Source organism: Urocampus carinirostris, chromosome 11 (assembly GCF_059441175.1).
Source record: "Urocampus carinirostris isolate Australia breed hairy pipefish chromosome 11, RoL_Ucar_1.0, whole genome shotgun sequence".
Classification (NCBI taxonomy): Eukaryota; Metazoa; Chordata; class Actinopteri; order Syngnathiformes; family Syngnathidae; genus Urocampus; species Urocampus carinirostris.
Window position 1 is genome coordinate 38,981,909 of NC_142359.1, and position 19,127 is coordinate 39,001,035.

Consider the following 19,127-nt stretch of genomic DNA (forward strand, 5'->3'; position numbering starts at 1 on the left):
TAAAATGAAACAAATGTTGAACAAGTTTTGGGAGTTGGTTATTACATGCTTTGTATAGAAATGATATGGATTTAAGTAACACTATGTCTTCAAATGTTGGATTTTATAAACATTTTGTTTACATGTTCTTCATACCCAGTGTTATCCACGCTCCTAATATCTTTCTTCTATAATCAAATAAGCGGTTCTATAAGGCTCTTATATGTATACCCTCAAATCTCTGTACAGTACCTCTATACGAGTGCTCCTAAAACTACGACCTGCGGGCTGGGTACGGCCCGCCTCTAAATTTGGTCTGGCCCCCTGAACAATACCAGAAAGCATTGTGATGCACATTCTTTTTACCTAATAATGAAAGCAATATATGGGTCGAGTCAAAGTCAAAGTCAGTTTTATTGTCAATTCTGTAGCATAAACAAATAATTGGAATCATGTTTCTCTCAGCCCTTAGTTACCAGAAGATAGAAAAACACGATGCTAGGACACATCATCATAACACACAAGTAGGCAGTGCGACACATAAATAGACAGTGCGGACACAAAAGTCATAAAGTGCATATGGTACCTTTGTATACAAAAAGTGCATGGGTGCACGTATTTGGTTGTAATGGTGCCGTGGTGAAAGAACCAATCTCATACCACTAGACTTCCAATGATATAGATGACATATGAAAAGGTAATGAGTTTTCTTTCATTATCAAACTATCTTTAGTCATGGTACCAGAGACGAATGCTCATTTCGTTGTTCCTTTAACATGTTACAAAGACAATACATTTGACACGGTGTTTGGAATAGAATAGAAGAATATAATTCATTGTCATTGCAACATATGGAATGCACAACAAAATTAACATTCATTTCTGGTACCATGACTAAAAATAGTGCAATAATTAGACAAAATCTACAGCTTTTTCTCATGTCATCTATACCAATGGTGGTCCAATGCCCTGAAAATTAAGCTCATCTTGAACCTTTGAAGATCTACAGCACAACAGAAAGTTGATGTTAAATGGACTATTTTTTCTGTGAAGAACCCAGAGTATTATTTGTTCATTATTAAATAAATAAATAGTGTTGTTTTTTTTTAAATTTTGTTCTGTGAAGAATCCATCCATCCATTATCTGCACCGCTTATCCTCACTAGGGTCGCGGAGGTGCTTTAGCCCATCCTTGCTATCTTTGGGCAGTGGGCAGGGGACACTCTGAACCGGTTGCAAGCCAGTCGCAGGGCATAGCGACAGATAACTCACTTGCTCATTCACACCTGGGGACAATGTAAACAGGATAATCAACCTGACATGCATGGTTTTTTTGGGGGGGAATGTGGGAGAGAACCGGAGTGCCCGGAGGAAACCCACACAAGCACAGGGAGAACATGTAAACTCCGCACAGGAAGGCTGGTAGCTTGATTTGAACCCATGACCTCAGAACCATCACCACCCTAAACAAGCGCACAAAATTGTGACATAAAATCTAGTGACTTATTTTTGTTTGTTTTTTCTGTTGCTGCTAAATGTTATTGGACAAAACTGTGAAAATATATACCACGGGCCTTGTTTTGCTTTTTTATGTTGCTGTCACATCTTATTGCACTTTTTATTGCGCTATTGTGACGATGCACTATTATTTTCAATTCACAAACCTTGCACTAGAATTATGACAGGGAATTTTGTATCAATCACAAGATAGACAATCCAATTCCAGGATGTGGTGTCATCCTTTTTTGGGTTCTAATAAAAAACGATTTTTATTGATAGTGATCTATTTTATTCCAACTGTTTTGGCTTGGGAGCAAAAATGAAGACCTTGACGACCACTTGAGGCTCATTGAAGGGGGAGAAGGGGAAGTTGGGGTGTCAGGTTTGAGCCCCCTTACCACTCCCCCACCCAGTGTAACAGGAAGCTTGACGAGCGCCACATGGAAATTTCCACTCAGTCTTCTTGCTTGTTATATGGGAAGGCTTTCCATCTCCTTTCCATAGTCCTCCTTCTCCTCCTCATTCACGCCTGCTGCTAATACCCCCGAACAAGCTCCCACTCTAACTTGGTAAGTCCTTTATCTAACATATTATTGTTTATTTGCTCCACTTCTATCCATCGTTCATCTTCCAATTTGAATGTAACATCTCGTTTCAATCGGCTCGTAATTTGTAAGCTAACGTTCTGGACATTTAATATCTATCATTAGAAACGTAACAAGATTTTTTTTTTTTGACGACTTGTTTGGATGTCGCCGTAAAAGCATCTATTTAGTCTCGAAAATCGTTTCCAATCACTCTATTCTAATGGTTTTTGTCTAAACCTATTCCTCATCTAGAGTTCTCATTTTTATTTTATTTTCTCCGCACGCGTTGCCGAACAAAACAATAAGCATCTTCTTCCGCGAGGCACGCTTGTCGAGAGCCGAGCGTGGTTTGTGTTCGAAACCAACAGGTTAGCCAATGTACAAACGATTCTTTTGCGTCAAGAAAGATAATAATTATGTTTTAAAAGCTAAAATTGTGTGCTTTCGTTGGCGGTTTTATTTTACTGTGACGTCACCCGTGTTTCACTTTTGCACACAAAAAAAAGTTGGCTAGGCTGGACGAGTTTGCTCACGTCTCACCTAGCCAAAACTGGTTAAAAAACGTTGACAATGTGTTCAAAAAGACGCCAACGTTTTATCAAAAAAATCATCTTTTTGGGGTTGAAAACTGAAAGTATTTCTCAAGCTATTGAAACGACTTTTGGGGGCCACTGTAGACAAACAAAACATCTATTTTACTTTGAATGGAGTTAAAAAGATGAATAATGGGTTCTGAATTAGAAGAGGTAAACACAACAACGTCTATTTTTGGACTAAATTTGTCGCACATAGATTGAGCTAAACACAAACCAGTTTTAAACGTCTACATTTTAATTTTAATTGTTTCTAATGTCAATCTAACGACGTGGTGACAGCGTAGTGTGGCACTTCATAATAAACATATAATAAATACTTAAAAGAAAAAATGCATGGCAAAATTATTTTCAAGGTTGTGCTTGGAGACTGGTTGTAAGTTGTAAGTGAATCAGAACAATACTGTAGTGCAGTGAAAAATACTGCAATAACATTAGCAGCAATATCTTTTAAAAATAATATTTATAATAAACCAGACCAGATTTAGTACAAAATTAACACAATATAGAACTTTTTTTTATAAATGCACAGAGAATTTCTCATAAAATTACGTTTTGTTTGGCTCTGAAGTTAGGATACGTAGCCCCAGCATTGGGCGTCTTTTGGATGTTGGAGTTCTTGTCTGGTCAGTTTTAAACTCGATTGGTTAAAGTAAAAATAAAAATTGACTTCTAAAATGAGGTTTGTGTTGATTATGTCCTGTATTGACCGTATGGATTCCAAATGTTGTTAATGTTATTTTTAAACCACCTAACATGGGTCAAATTTAAAAATTCAAACTTGTTGATCATTGCTATTTTAGCTGCTCCAGTTTGGTCTAAATACAGCCCAAATAGATATATTTTTTGTCCAACAGTGGGAAAATAGGCTTTTTCGATTGAGAACCATTTTGAACAACAATTGATCTTCTTTTTATTCGACTAAAATATTTACTTCTTAAGCATCTTTCCTGCCTTGAACATGACTTTTCAACCAAATAAAGACGTGATTTGGACGTTACAGTACTTAGATGTCTTCCCAACCAATTTGTCCTGGGTTGAATGAATTGATTACTTGCAACCAAAAGATGCATGTTATTTGGGTTTGAAATATGTATTCTTACTCTCAATTGTCTAAAAAGAAAACAAGTAAGCATAATTATCATGTTGGCTAAGTAAAAAACACAGACTAAAAAGTTTTAAGATATTTCACTGCATACATTTCCCGTAGCGTTGATTGTTTCTTATCGGCACTTTTCTGTTTACTATGGTCCTAAGCCTGCCAGTATGAAGCAACACCCTGAACAAGCATATGTACAAAGACTAGATTGAGTTTGCAGAATGTAAGGGACATCTCTGGCATATTTGAGTGCCACGTTCAACCTGTTATTGGCTCCCTGGTAGCTAAGAATACACGTCGACCAAATGACCGTGCTTACATTCCTGTCTTGTTATCCTTGACCACATATATACTTCTTCCAAATACAAGTGCGCAGAAATATCTCGGAACAAAACATCTGAAGCTTGGAAAAAAGGAAGGACATTTATTTCATCTGGTGGCCAGTATAAAATCAAATAATGAAATTACTTTGAGTAGGAACGGGAGTTTGTCTTCCCTTTGGTGAATAGTACTTATCGATTATCTATAATGGTGTACAGTGGTCAACAGAATTATGTAATAAAGTAGCTCATGAACCCACGGTTAATATTGTTTTTGGTTATGCAATTTTGTACACGCACACAAATCGCTTAACGCCACTAAATTGCATGGCTGTATCCAAGAAACATGATTGAAAATAAGGAGGAGATTAAGGCAAATAAATATTTCAAGGGAATGACAATCCTTGCAAATGGGCGGTTTTAATCACTTTCATTTTTATTCTAACATTGCTGTCTCTTCTGCCCTCTGCATCCACCAGTTAACCCCACTGTACCAGCTCAAGTCATGACCCTCAGAGTATAAATAAAATGCCATTTTGCATGCATATTTATTCATAATGTTATTTATTCATATGCATGTTAATTACACATAAATAGTTCTTGGTACATACCATTTTGTTATTTCAATATTTGTGTTGGGGGCAGCGGGGCTTTGGAACATATGAGCTAATTACCATAGGTTTCTATCTCCCTCTTTAGGGCAATTCCCACCTCAGAACAGATTAATGTCATATTCCAGGGATTACTGTAGTAAGAAAAGGTGTCTTGCAAGTTACCTGTCCATTATTTTGCAATCTAAATTAAAAAAAAATAGCTTTTACATACAACACAACTTAAGGACATCCAGCTTCTAGTGATTCAAATGAAACCCTTTCTTTTTCACTCTCAAATTCCCTATTGAGCAAATTTTCAATTTGTCAATTTCTGAAATAGGGAGCTCATTATTTTGTCCATAATTTAAACATGTTATTAATTGTTTTGGATAAAAGTGTTGTAGCACTGGGCATCATGTTAACACTCTAGCAATGAATTTAGCAGGGCAGTGTCAAGCTGATTCATCTGGAGACGGATGCACAACTTGTCAAGACACGCGTCCAGCTCATACGTCTCTGTTTCCCACCCCCAGTGGTGGTCCCCCTACCTGAAAGTTGGCCTCCTGTTTCAATGACAAGCAGGGAGCTGGGGAAGGATGGGTGGTTTGTGTTCCTCTTTTCCACATGGTGGTCTGAGGTCATGGGTCAGCCCCAAACATCTCATTTGAGATATTGTAAACATGTTGGGATGTTTGTATCTGTCATTAGTTGGACGATGTTCTCTTAGACGTACTGATACCACCAAAACCCTAATTAATTAAATACCAGACATTTTTCTCAAATTAAGAGAGCCGATGCTAACCATTATTTTGCAATTTTACATAATTTTTGAAGGCCTACAGAAAACGTTGTTCTGTACCTACAGTATATTGGCATATCTAAAGAAAGCTTGAATGTTGATCTTTCATTAGAAAAAAAAAGAATATTTGTAGCTTTTTCCATTTTATAGTAAACAACAGTCAAACATTGTTAAAGTTTTTTGAAAATACTCGTTTGCAAGGAAACTGAGAAAAGTGTCTTTTTGTGAAAAGAACTTTCACTTTGTTATTGTTAGAACACTGAAAAAATGCATGGACTTTGCAAGAACTCTTCAGTGCGCGGTCACCGTATCACGTTCCCTTGGGAAACCGCGTTCCTGCGGAGGTGCACAAAACATCACCCCTCTCTGGTCAGATGAAGACTATGAGACTTCCTCATATTTTTTTGAAAGGAATAAGCTCTCTTGCAAAGTAAACTGCTTAAAATCACACATATATATATATATATATATATATATATATATATATATATATATATATATATATATATATATATATATATATATATATATATATGGTCGCTACTCTCCCACGCTGATTCAGTATGCTTACTCTCACTATTTGGTGCCGCCCACACACTCAATCACTGAATACAAGAAGTTGGGCTTTCTTGATGTGTAGACTAAGAACTGATAAAAGTTACTTCTGCCATCTAGTGGTGATTTATCATACTGAAAATCATTCCCACAGACATGATACTTAACAAACCCTATATAATCTGTTTTTTTTTTTTAATAATGAAAAACTGATTTTTATGTTTCGGCACTCAGAAACAGTGATTCTGGTAATGTATTTATACGTCATAGCACTGAATTCAGTGTGATATTACTTTTATAAAAAGTTCCAAAAGCACTGGCGGTATAGAAAAAAGGGTAATTTTAGGTGGGGTTCAAATTTGGTTTTGTACATTTTTGCACCCATTCACATGAAATTGTGTTTCTGTTCTTTCCTAAGACTTGACTGCGTTGAGTAGAAAGTTCGGGTAATATTTCATTCTTAACAAGTTCGCAACATTGGCGTAATCAATTAATCACACGCCTATTATAACAATTTGTTTTTCAACAAGCAGGATAATATATACCCAAAATGATCTTCCAATTTCTAAATAAGGTCATTTAGCTCAACAAGAGAAAATATCTTAAAATCAGTGAAAAACAGACATTAAATGTGCAAAACAATCTATCATCTTCTAGTTAATTGGTCATTTAAAGTAAACAGTTAATTGTTCTACAAAAAATAAGAGAAATATCTTAACGTAAGACAAATAGACTTCAAATGAAAAATTATTTCATCAGATAAAATATAATTATACCCAAAATGAGGAAGATTGCCCTAAAATTAGCAAGCTGAGACCTGGTCTAAAAGGTACAAAATCAAACATTGCGTGGCTGTCTGTTGAGTCAATTTTTTACTTTTACAGCAATCTGCTAATGCATTTGTATGAAGCTCCCCTGCAGGATGAATTGAAAAAGCATTTCAAGTCGTACCTCAACAGTCTTGCCAGCTGAAAGGAAGGGGGTGTGGGAGCCTTGGGCCATAAATAATAAACAATATGACTTGTGATATGCACAAGCTTGACCAGAAGTTATACAAAAAATTAGGTCTGAGAATCGCTAAATGACATTAGGTCTGCAAACATGGAATTGGAGAATAGGAGCACAGAATATGTGGGTTTTTTTAATAGAAGAAAAAAAACAATTGAGTACTGTAGACCCCCAGTCTACAACATAAATTGGTTCTGAGGTAAGGAAGGTGAAATTGTTTTATGGCGGGGCATTGAAACCTATGCTAATTAGCTAATGCGTTTGAAGACTCGGTACCACAGATAAAAACATTGAGTGCTATTTATGTGTAATAAACATATGTGGGATTAAAAAAATCATTGTATTCCAAATTTTAGCTTGAAAATATCGTAAGCTAAAAACGCTGTAATGCGGGGGTCTACTGTCTGGCACTAAATGATTGTATTGTATCTGAATACTTTGGCAAAGCACTTTTCACAGCAATACGTCAAACAAATAATCCAGGGAGCATCAGGGTCTCCCAGATTGAACTGGCTAACCCTTCAGCTCCTCAATTCAACCCTACAAACAAAGCGTTGCTGTCGTCACGGTGGAGTTTGCAGATCACTTCAAAGTGATAAGAGGACCAGGTCACAAACAAGGTTAGAAGCTACGTACAAAACGTTTGTCTATATGTTTTGGCGTACATTTTGTTATGGTCGTCTCAATCACAACATGTGCTGTGACGCAAGAGGTGAGGTGGGAGTTTTTCGGGTCCATGATAGATTCCTCCCGGTGGGAACTCATGAAGACCGGAGACGCTTTGTGTTTGCTAATCTCCTTTCGACGGCGCTGAGCTCGGAAAGTACAATATATATTTTATTTTTAGTTGACTGTTGCGTCATCAAAGTTAACAAAATCAGTGGTCCGTAACTTTTTCTGTACCACAGAATGGTCTGACAATACTCTTGCAGCACAGCCCAAAAATAACATTAGTTATAATAACAATATTAGAAATAAGCCAAATCTACAGTATAATCCCTATAAAACTAGGGATTTAGATGGGAAAAGGCATTCAACTTTATTTCATTACCACACTTTTTTTAACTCATGGTACCAGAGACAAATGTTTGTGACTGGATTAAACAGAAAATCATCCTGTAAGTTGAGAATCGAGTAACTTTGAAGGACATTGAATCAATACATTGTAAATGTATGTTGGTGTTGTGTTCATAGTTTATATTGTCAATAAATGATTTTAATCATGACCCCACATATTCAACAATGTGGTAACGTGAGTAAAATAATTGTGATGATGAGATAAAATCGAATGCTGTTTCTTATGACGTCGACATCCCAAGTGGTTCTAGTGGTTAGGATTCCGTGCTTTCACTGCTGCGATCCTGATTTGATTTTTCTTTCATCCTATCATCAATCACACAGAAACTGCCTGACTTACGAACGATCGTTCATAAGTTGAATTTGTTCGTAAGTTGCTTAAGTGCTATATATTTTTTTGTTTGTTTAAGGTTGATATAAGTATGTTTAAGGCTTGTATAAGTAACGTGTATTGTTTTGAACTAAAAGAGAATTATTTCATACAATAATATGCTCTATTAACATAAATAAAGTAAAGTGTAACTTACTTTTGGAAGATGTGCTTCGAGAGGTCCTCCTCCGTGGTAAAAAGTGGCCGAAAAGCGTTCCGACCATTTTCTCAACGGTATCAAGCTTTCTTATTCTACTTTCATTTACACTCCACCAACCATATTGAATGGATGCACGAGATTAAACAATAAAAACGTCTAAGTTCTAAACGCGCTGGAGATTCAATACATGTAGCACTATATGTTTACATACGGACTGGAAGCGGATTTTTATTACTTTTGGGTGGATTCTGGGTGACCTCAAACAGCGCCACAAGCCGGTAGAGGCGGAAAAAAACACTAAAGTAATGTCCTATACTCGGAAAAAGGTGCACACCATATAAAAATCTAACATACAGCAATGTCCAGATATTTTTCAACATCCCGAAAAAAATGTTTGTATCTACCGTTTGACGTATGATGAATGGTCTTAAGTAATGGAGCGTCTGTACTATTGTAAAACCTCGTGTATAACGCACACCCAAACTTTGAGTTCTTTTGTGGGGGGAAATGTGCATTATATGCAGTATAAGCAAAAAATAAAACAACTTCTTCCCTTAAATTAGGCAACTGTTTTTTATTTCTGTGCGGCTTGGAACAGACACGAAGCCTGGTGGTTGCTGACCACTGAACTAAACTGATTATGTCATTGTCAGTTTTATGTCTCGTTTTTGTACAATCTGACTCACAATGACAGCATAGCTTTATTGACATAATATTGAAATATGAAAATTCCCCATTAACGGTTGATTAGTTGTTAATTGACGAATAGATGATGGTCAAAAAATGTTTTTATATTAGGGCAGGGCTGTTAATATAAATAATTTAATGTTTTAAATATGGTCAATTCCACAATCTGTTATTGTGATAAAAATTTAGGAGTTGAATTTGATGTAGTCAAACCTAAAAAACAAGATATGTCGTTTTTCACTTTTCAACTTTCCATTTAAACAGATGAAAAAGGATTTATTCTTCTCTGTACATTTTGCATGTCTTTTCTAACTTATAAGTTTACTTAAATGAACGTTTACCACGTAAGGTTTATCCTTTAATATTTTATAATATTGTAATCTTCCTGACGATACAATCAAGATTTAATTATTTTGCTATTTCACCTAGCCCTAATTTTAAATGCTTAGGCAAAAAATCCATTAGTTATATGGTAAGTCATTTTCGGACAAATTTAATTGATGTGTTTTAATTAATTCATAATTTAAAAACGGGTCAATTTGAAAATATGCCTAATCGCTTAATCACATTAGGAATATAAGTTAAATTAGGTATATTCAAAGTTGGTTACTAAATATTAGTTGGTAACTTGTAAATGTCGGCATTTAGTTAAATTAGTCACACGTTGCGTTTTTTGCACATTTAAACTCCGCTAAAATCGATTACAAATGACTTGTTCATGTCTCAACATTTTGCACAGGGTTTTTTCATCAATGATAGTTGTTTTAAATTTGTATCTAGTGAGGTTAATTGTCTAAAATCGATTAAAATTGCAATCGTCCAGAATTGCGATTTTATTTTCAAAATTTAATCTAACACCAACGATGATTAGTCAATAATTGACTAGTTGGCAATTGACAAAAGTACCATGAGTACCATGGAATGAGTTTTTAAGCTTCTGAGGTCCAGTTTCCACGGCATTAGCTCAAATTCTATCATTAAGAATAGCACGTTCACGTAACACGAGCCAGAAATATACGTCCTCCAGACTTGTGAAATTCTTCGACGCCCTGTCGGCACTGTCAAGTCTTCGATAGAGCTCTCAAGGATTTTAACAGTCGACTGGAGAAGTACTTTCAAGATCAAGTTCTTTTGGTTTTGGAAATTCTCGCTAGTATTTGTCTTGTCCAATGACTACTTAATAAAAAATGATTAGATTATTTGAAATGTAGTGGAAGGGACTGCCCTATTTACGTAGATCCAGGACTGACTGGAAATAGTCAAAGGGGAGTTGGGCTGAAAAGGGGATGTAAACACCTCTTTGTCATTGACAAACACTTCGCTCCTTGTTGACGGACTTTTGAAATTAGTAAATTATGTCAAGAGCGGACTACGTAAATTTTGAAACTATAAATGTCTTAAAAAAGGAACAAGAGGATAAACTGTCTTCTTGAAAGACTGTTTTGTTTACTCAGAACTCATCAATGGTGATACATTCCTTGGTGGTGTGTGAAAATACATATGGCAATACAGCCTTTCATAACATGGGGATGTCAACATAGGTGATGGTGCAGCCGTCGTTGTTGCTAGGAAACGGATCGCCAAGTGTACGATTATTCTCTTCGATTGGCATCCTTTACCATTTCTGTCTAACTGTAAATAAGATCTGAAATAATTTTGTGTACCTTTTCCTAGGCGCTTGTATTCTTTACAGCACTTAGACCCATCCCGCAAACGCCTAGATCTTTCCAGTCACAGCTTTTAAGTGGAGCATTTGTTGAAGTTATCTGAGGAATGTTGTCGGACTGACTTTCATTTTAAATTACTGCTGAGGGTCATTTTCGTGACTTATGGATCAAGTATAAGGAACCCTTATTTAGTGCGGTGTGACATCATTAATAAAATAACCCGTTAAGAACAAAGCTTTACTTTATTTTTATTTTTTTTTACAGTGACAATAGACGCATACAGCCTTACCACATTCTCATCTTATGGTGTGGAATAAGATATTTTTTGGCTCCTGTTTATGACGTTTCCGACACTATATGACATCAACAACAAAGTATTTTGAACAGCCAAAATAAAAAATTGCGGTGTTCGCGTGTATGACTGGTTACGTCTCTAAGATTCCTGTCCGCTATTTTTTGACGTCTTATAAAATGCTGGTCTGCTATTATTTTGTGTCACAGCATCTTGAAAATGCCACTACACCATTGACCGAACTACCCTCCTCAATGCCTTATCCTGCCATTCAGTTCAAAATCCCGTGTGCCTCGTAAAGTCTGTGAGCATCAGTGATAAAGCATTGTATTTTTTGTACTGTATTTGTTTGCTATGGGTCCTAAGGCTCCCAGTGATGCTAAAGTGTAAGCAAAAACATGATAACCAGGGTTATAAGCTTTCGGAACTATAGGGAACTATAAAGAAGGCACAGGAATTGCTACCCTAAGTTGTATAACCACAACCAATCAACGATCGGCCCCTTGCAAGGAAGGCTAATATTCTGCAGCTACTATCTCAATAAAACATAGTGCTCAAATGTTCATGGATGGAATCAGCAGTTTACCCCTAAACCTAATAGTGAGTTACCTTTGGCGGCGATAACAGAAATCCAACGTTTACGATAATTGGTAATAAGTCTTTCACTACGTTGTGGAAACATTTTTTGCCCACTTTTCTGTTCAAAATTTGCACAAATCTATTATATTGAAGGGTAGTTGCCCTTTACTATCACACAACAACATTTTAATTGGTATTAAATCCGGGCATTAACATGGCCACTCCAGTATCTTCTTTTTTTGTTTAGCTATTCAGAAGCAGACTTGTTTTTTGGATCGTTGTCCTGCTGCACGATCCAAGTTCCAAATTCCTTCCAGCTAAGCCTGGGCTATATGACAAAAATTGTTATCACAATATAAAACTTCTTATCAGTCGACATAGGTAAATATCACATCTTTTTTCTTTCACATTTCAGGTCTAATTTTTTTGCCCCTGAGTGAAAGGTGTCAAAACTAGATCCTGCTTTAACCAATCTTTAATGTCAGAACAAAGACACATTGTTGCAAACACAGCATTTCACAAATATGAGGAATATTAAACAAAATAAAAAGGTAACAGAATAAGGTAATCAAAATGCAGAACATTGCACATAACATGAGGTACAACCATTAACACAAAAATTTAAATTACCCTTTATTAACGAACATGTTAAAGCTTTTTTGTGCAAGAAGTCTTCAACTATCTAAAAACATTCACAAAATAAATAGAAACAAAGGAAACGGCATGCTGCTAGAAAATGCTGTAATGGATGTTAGTTGCTATTTGGAATCAACAACTAATGGCTTAGAGTTTGCCCCGCTAGTACTCGTCTGGGGTTGGATTGTTTTTCAATTTGTATATTCTAGCGAGTGATATTGTCGTTTTGTCTTGGTGGCCACACACTGTCGGCAAAGTTTTCAATAAATGCTGCTGCTGTTATTTTAATCGGACTCTATGTATCCAAAATACCTCCAAACAACTGAAGAAGGGCCTATCCTGTCTACGACTCAGTGGTGTTATCCTTTGTGTCTTTTGCTCATTTTGACCGTGCTTCACCCTGTGTTAGGAGCGCTATCGCCATTCCTGCAGAATGATTTGCCGGACCCCGTCATTTTCTTCATCTCCTGCATATTGGTCTGGAACTTGCGTTTTCATTGCATTAGCCCCGCCACCCATTTTCTCCTGCGTTACGGTGGTGTAAATACAGTTCAAATATACTGACTCTTATCGAACGTTTGTATTATTTAGCGTTGCAAAAACTATATCACAATAACTATCGTTCTCGTTTCATTGCCCAGGCCTATGTACAGATGTATAAAAAATTGCTGTGTATAAAAATCATTTTTAGTATCTGTTAATTGAAGCCCCCCCCCCCCCACCCGCCATAGTTTTAAAGTTTACCTTTGGCAATCGTCAAAGTCCATTTAAGTGGCGTCTGTTTGAACATGACCAACGGGTGAGATAACAAACGCCTCACATGTCCGCGACCTTGGGCACAGCGACATCCACTCGCTTCCGCCCTCTGATTGGCTGATGGGGGCACAGCCTACAGCCCTGACTGTCTTATGTGTGTGTGTGTAAGTGTTCATGCTAAGGTCATGTGAGTCGTCATTTCATCTAGATACATTTCATCAGGCAAGACACTTTACAAGCATGTAATGTCTGACGCTTTGACAATGGTTGCTATAATTCTTATTGTGCACTGGGGGGCGCATGGGATTCTTATAAGCGTGCTCAAAAGACATGCCCTGTCCTGATTGGTCAGCTTAAGTCCTCCCTTTCCTTTTTTAAAAGAACCCTCTTTCTCACCTGAGTTCTAAGATAGTCTGGGCTGTCCAACCCTTCACTTCTCTTGTTAACAGGCTGCTAGAAATTTTTTGGGGAGCAGTCAAGACTGTGATTTTGGGGGGGCTGGGTTGATTTTCAGCACAAGTGAGTATTTTTAATGTGTATGATATACTTTTTAGAAAAAAATGCTGCCTTGTTAGAATCTTTGAGTCTTATTTTGATGCATGATTCGGCTGCACCAAGTATTTACGGTGCAATTTTCATTATATTGTATTTTTGTTGTAAATATAAAATGTATTGTGCAAATAAGCAAAACTGTCTTATACAGCAAAAGTGGATTTTGATGCTCCTTTTATGTTTTTTAATCTTGATCAAAAATATTAACAAGCAAAATATCTACTGTCTGCTAGATCACTTAAGAATGATTTTAATTTTTTTATTGTTTTAAAGAAACAAGATAAAATATTTCAAACAAAGAAGAAAAATACCTATACAGCAAAATCTTTTTTAGAGTGCCGAGAAATACAGCTGTGCTACAAAAAGAAAAAAAAAAAACTAGCTCATTTTATATGTTATTTTTAAGATTTTGTCTTTTTTGTCCGATCAGATAAGTTTTTTATTATGTAAAAATAAACATAGAATATTTGTTGTAAATTCAAATAAAACATTAATAGCGCAATGAAAAGCTTTACAGGTAATAAATTAGAATTTCAACACAACTAACATAACTAATCTTTCACTCTCACACGACTAATAAGTGTGTTGGTTTACACGGCGAAATCCAATAATACCAAGGTCTCATTCACTAATGCGTCCTGGTTAGAGCAATCAGTGAACAACTACAAACAATAAACATGCATTGCCATAAGGCAATTAAAGCACATGGCTGATATTGTACTCTATATAAAGTCTCCTTGTGTATTACTAGTCGTGGTTGTGAACACTGGTGTAACCAGACGGTTTTTCGGGGGCTCAACGCCGCTAAAAAATATAGCATTTCTAGTCAAGTCAAGTTATGTTTATTCTTATTGCCCTTAATCACAGGAAGTCTCAAAGATGGATTATCTATAAACTATTGACTATTAAAAAATGATACTGAATTCCTATCTTCTCGGTAATATTCATCTATTTATTACTTACCTAAATAGCTAAATTAATATGTTTAATAACTGAAAGATTTATCTATGTTGGTGTAAAGGTAATGTGAAATGCCACTTTGAGTGCTTAGCACGCCCAATGCTCCGAACCTAAAATTTGCCCCTGGTCATGAATATTATAGTATCAAGTTACATTGGGTCGCCTCCAGTGTGAGTGACGTATTAAAGAGACAAAAATCGCTTTTTTTAATCACGACAATCAATATTTCTTAATAAACACATTATACAGACTATGCCTGTGACATTCGTTCTATCTTAAGGGCAGCGCTAAAGTGCGGATAATGGGTGGATGGATAATAGATCACAATGTTCTTCCAATGGGGTAATAATTCATGTTTTGCCTTGCAGTGTATATTTTTGTGATTCTCATCAATGTTGCTGCGAGAATTTTATGTTTGATTGGTGGTTGGCTAATGCAAGACTTGGCTTGAGCCACAAAGGAGCTTTTGTGGTCATTTCTTATAGAATTGAATCAAATTAAGTAATGTGTTACAGAAACAAAATAACGTAGTTCCTCTCTTAATTCAGTACCGACTTTCAGATGTGTACCTGTTTATTATCCAAAGCATGTTATATAACACCCTTCTCATCAAATGAAGTCAGTAAGCTGAAATTCTGAGAGAAAACTTTCCAGGAGAGCAGGATTGTGACATTTTATTTTTCTTTTACGAGCATTCGGGTTTCCCTCGGCTTCTTCCACCGCATTCTTGTGGCCTTGTGCACGTTTTTTTATGTGGCATTAAAATGTAATGTGTCAATCAGCAAACCCATTTATCCGTTTTTGCAAGCCATTGTTCTAAAAACGCTTCAGGCTAGAGAAGCAAAACAAATTGATACAACGAAAAGTGTTTCAAATCAAGTCACCAGTGCCAGCAAGGATCAGGCGCTTTTGTTTTCCCCATCTGACGTCAATTCCCGAAGGTTTATTGACAGTAAACGTATCATGTGCATTGTGATGCAAAGATCTCGTTTGAATAAAGTTGCCCAACTAGTCACCCAAGCACGTGACGCTCTTGTTTGTTGTGTTATACCACGCCATGGAAATTTCATGTGAAGAGTTTATCCTCCGATATGTTTCTAACAAACGGGGTGCAATATTTAAAACTGCAAACCACCCCCCAAAATAATTCGAATAACCAAGCATTAGCCGAGGCTTTCATTCCTATTGTTTTTATATTATTTTTATTTCCTGTAATTTACTGTATTTTTCTTTTTCTTTTTTTCGTATACTGAAGTAAATGCTCATATCGACACATTTGTCGCAAAAACACTATTGTACAAATTTTTAATTTTTATTTTTAGAATTAAAAAGCAAATCATTACGCAATATTTTTTTTCAACCAAATATGGGGCTAATAAAAATCCCCACAAATCCCCTAAAATCTTATTTGTTTGTTTTCAGACTCAAAGCTACTTTTTCAGGGCCCACCAAAGAAATTCTTAATCTATTCAAGATGAAAACATTTAATGATAACATAAAGCTGTCATGTGGAAAAAACTCAAAACAGTAATACTTTCCCAAAATGAACTTAAGTTTGTTTTTTATATTTTTTCAGGAACACAACAAATATTAACTTTGACCGATTTAGAAAAATTGCTTTAAAATGAATATTTAATAAGCCATTGATGAACGATTTAATTGCAGCAATAAACAAAAATTAATTTTAGCTACAAGTTATTTGAAAGTGATGTTTAACATCATAAACAACAACCAAAATCAAAAAACATATTAAAACAAACAAAGAGTCACGATCATTTTTCCACTGACTATATAATCTTTGAAGAAACAATATTGTTTTTTATTTATATTATGTAATAATGGGCTGGACAGCTGCACGGCAGCTGAGTGAGTGGTTTGCGCGTCCGCGACAGAATTTTGAGGTCATGGGTTCAAATCCAGCTACCACCCTTTCTGTGCAGAGTTTGCATCTTCTCCCCGTGCCTGCTTGGATTTCCTTCGGGCACTCCGGTGTCCTCCCACATTCCAAAAACATGTATGTCATGTTGATTGGCTGGTCCAAATTGTCCCTAGGTGCGACTGAGCAAGTCAGTTGTCAGTCCCTGTATGCGCTGCGACTGGCTGGCAACCAGTCCAGGGTGTCCCCTGCCCACAGCTCACTACCCAGAGATACCTGGGATGGGCTTTAGCACCCCTGCGACCTTACTGAGGATAAGTGGTGCAGATAATGGATAGATGCAATAATGGGTTGGATTTAAGAAACTGGTTTAAAATATTCTTTTTAAAACTTAAGTCAGTGATTCATACATGTACCTAATTACCCAACGCAGTGCCACTCTCACTCCAGTCTCTGAACTCTTTGTAGGTCTGTAAGGTAGCAATTTGTCTCACACTGAATGGCGACATTACATTACGTAATCGTGATGTTAAAGTGGAAAATGTGAAGCAAGCTCCCTTTCCCGTGCTTTGGGAAGTCCACCTATATGAACAAGGGGGCCCCTTGATAGCTGCTACTTGCTTTTTTCAGTGTTTGCTGGCTTTAGTCCAACAGAAATTTAAAAGTATTAGGTGTCACCTTAGGGGAATCGTCTAGCATAGACTTTATAAAAATGTTAGGAATTTGTGATGATTCAGAACATTTGCACAAGACCATGTTCAAGTCAAAAGAACTTTTATAAGACACATTATTAACTCAGCCAGGATTGGGACGAATGGCAAAGAACATATTAAACAAAACTACTATCTTGATTATATCAAGATTCTTAAATGTAAATGGTCTGCATTTATATAGGGCTTTTCAAGTCAATAAAGACCTCCCAAAGCGCTTTGCAATGTGCTTCACACTTTTCCCTTTCACACAATAACTAACCAATACCAGTGTCAGCCATGCAACGCAACTACCTGCTGTCGAGCACATTAGGGATTCATTGTCTAGCCCAAGGACACTTCAACATATAACACGGAAGAGCCTGCAACCTCTTGATCCCAAGATGAGCGCTCTACCTCCTGAGCTAATGCGATGATATTATCAGATTTCAGGTCATTTTCCTTTTATGCTTTACTAAAAGAAAATTTAACATTTAATGTAATACATGGGCAGCACGGCGGCGCAGTGGTTAGCGCTTGTGCGGCACAGTTCATGTCATGGGAACCTCCTGCGTGGGTTCAAATCCAGCTCCAGACTTCCTGTGCGGAGTTTGTATGTTCTCCCCGTGCTTGCGTGGGTTTCCTCCGGGCACTCCGGTTTCCTCCCACATTCCAAAAACATGCATTTCAGGTGAATTGGCCGGTCCAAATTGTCCCTAGGTGTGAATGAGCGAGTGAGTTGTCTGTCCCCGTGTGCCCTGCGATTGGCTGGCAACCAGTTCAGGGTGTCCCCTGCCCACTGCCCGGAGATGGCTGGGATGGGCTCCAGCCCCCCCGCGACCCTAATGAGGATAAGCGGTACGGAGATGAGATGAAAGATGAGATGAGATGTAATACATCTACTTTCTGGACAGGGTTTCAAAAGAGCATTTTCTTTCAATCAACATTAGTTATTATTGCAAAGACACTAGCATTAGCAGTTAGGGATGGGGTCATGTCCAGCTAGCATTGGTAGTTAGCTTTCATGAAACTGTGATAAGTCTTAGGTGTAGTAGACACTTAAAATAAGAAGAGAACACATCAATAACTTCTGAACGTCAAAGGAAAACAGAAGACGACTGCACACAAAAAAAAAACAATTCCAAATGTGTTCTAAAAGCCCTCCATTAGGCCTGGGGATGCACAATTTTGGAAAAAAAACCTAATTGCTATTTTTTAGATTTGTATTGCAATTACGATGTGATTTCAAATTTTACAACAAAAGTGCATTTCTGTGCTTGTTTTGTTTTTGGGGAGAACTTGAACATAGCGACATGTGAACTTACCTTGAGATGATGTCCTTAAAGATTGAGAGTATTCGACTGTAACAAAGTAACTATAGATCTACGAATAAAAATCGAATTGCAGTTGCATAAATATTTTTTATTGTCATTTTATATATGTATGTATCCCCATGACCCTAGTAAGGATAAGCAGCACAGAAATTATATATATATATATATATATATATTTGTTCCATGCACCCCTACTCTTACATTGATTCTCTTGTGTTTTTAGGGTCAGAAAACACTTTTAAGAAGGAGTAAAAGGAGCCCCTGGGAATCTGGTGTTTGCCAAAAATTTCATAAAACGGAACTAATCTAGAACTACAATGCCGGGAATGATTGAGCGCATGGAGTTAAGGAAAGTAGCCACGGAGGCCGATGATGACACAGGGGACAGTTTGGATGAGAATTTCCCTGAGACTATTGATTCTGAAAAGGCCACCATTGACAGGTATGGAGAAAAATAAA

At 36.7% G+C, this 19,127-nt stretch overlaps 1 protein-coding gene across 3 annotated transcripts in view; it reads left to right on the forward strand.

Moving 5' to 3' along the window:
* Nucleotides 1-1,903: 1,903 nt before the first annotated feature.
* Nucleotides 1,904-19,127, forward strand: part of slc38a4 (solute carrier family 38 member 4) — a 45,186-nt gene continuing 27,962 nt past the window's right edge. For 2 of the 3 annotated variants that reach the window (XM_088348517.1, XM_088348519.1), the window contains exons 1-2: nt 13,650-13,776; nt 18,892-19,110. In XM_088348517.1, coding sequence (XP_088204643.1) covers nt 18,986-19,110 — 125 coding nt within the window. In that variant the 5' untranslated portion in view covers nt 13,650-13,776; nt 18,892-18,985. Of the gene's footprint in view, nt 2,049-13,649; nt 13,777-18,891; nt 19,111-19,127 lie in introns of those variants that run through there. The other variant, XM_088348518.1, reaches the window with a different exon arrangement.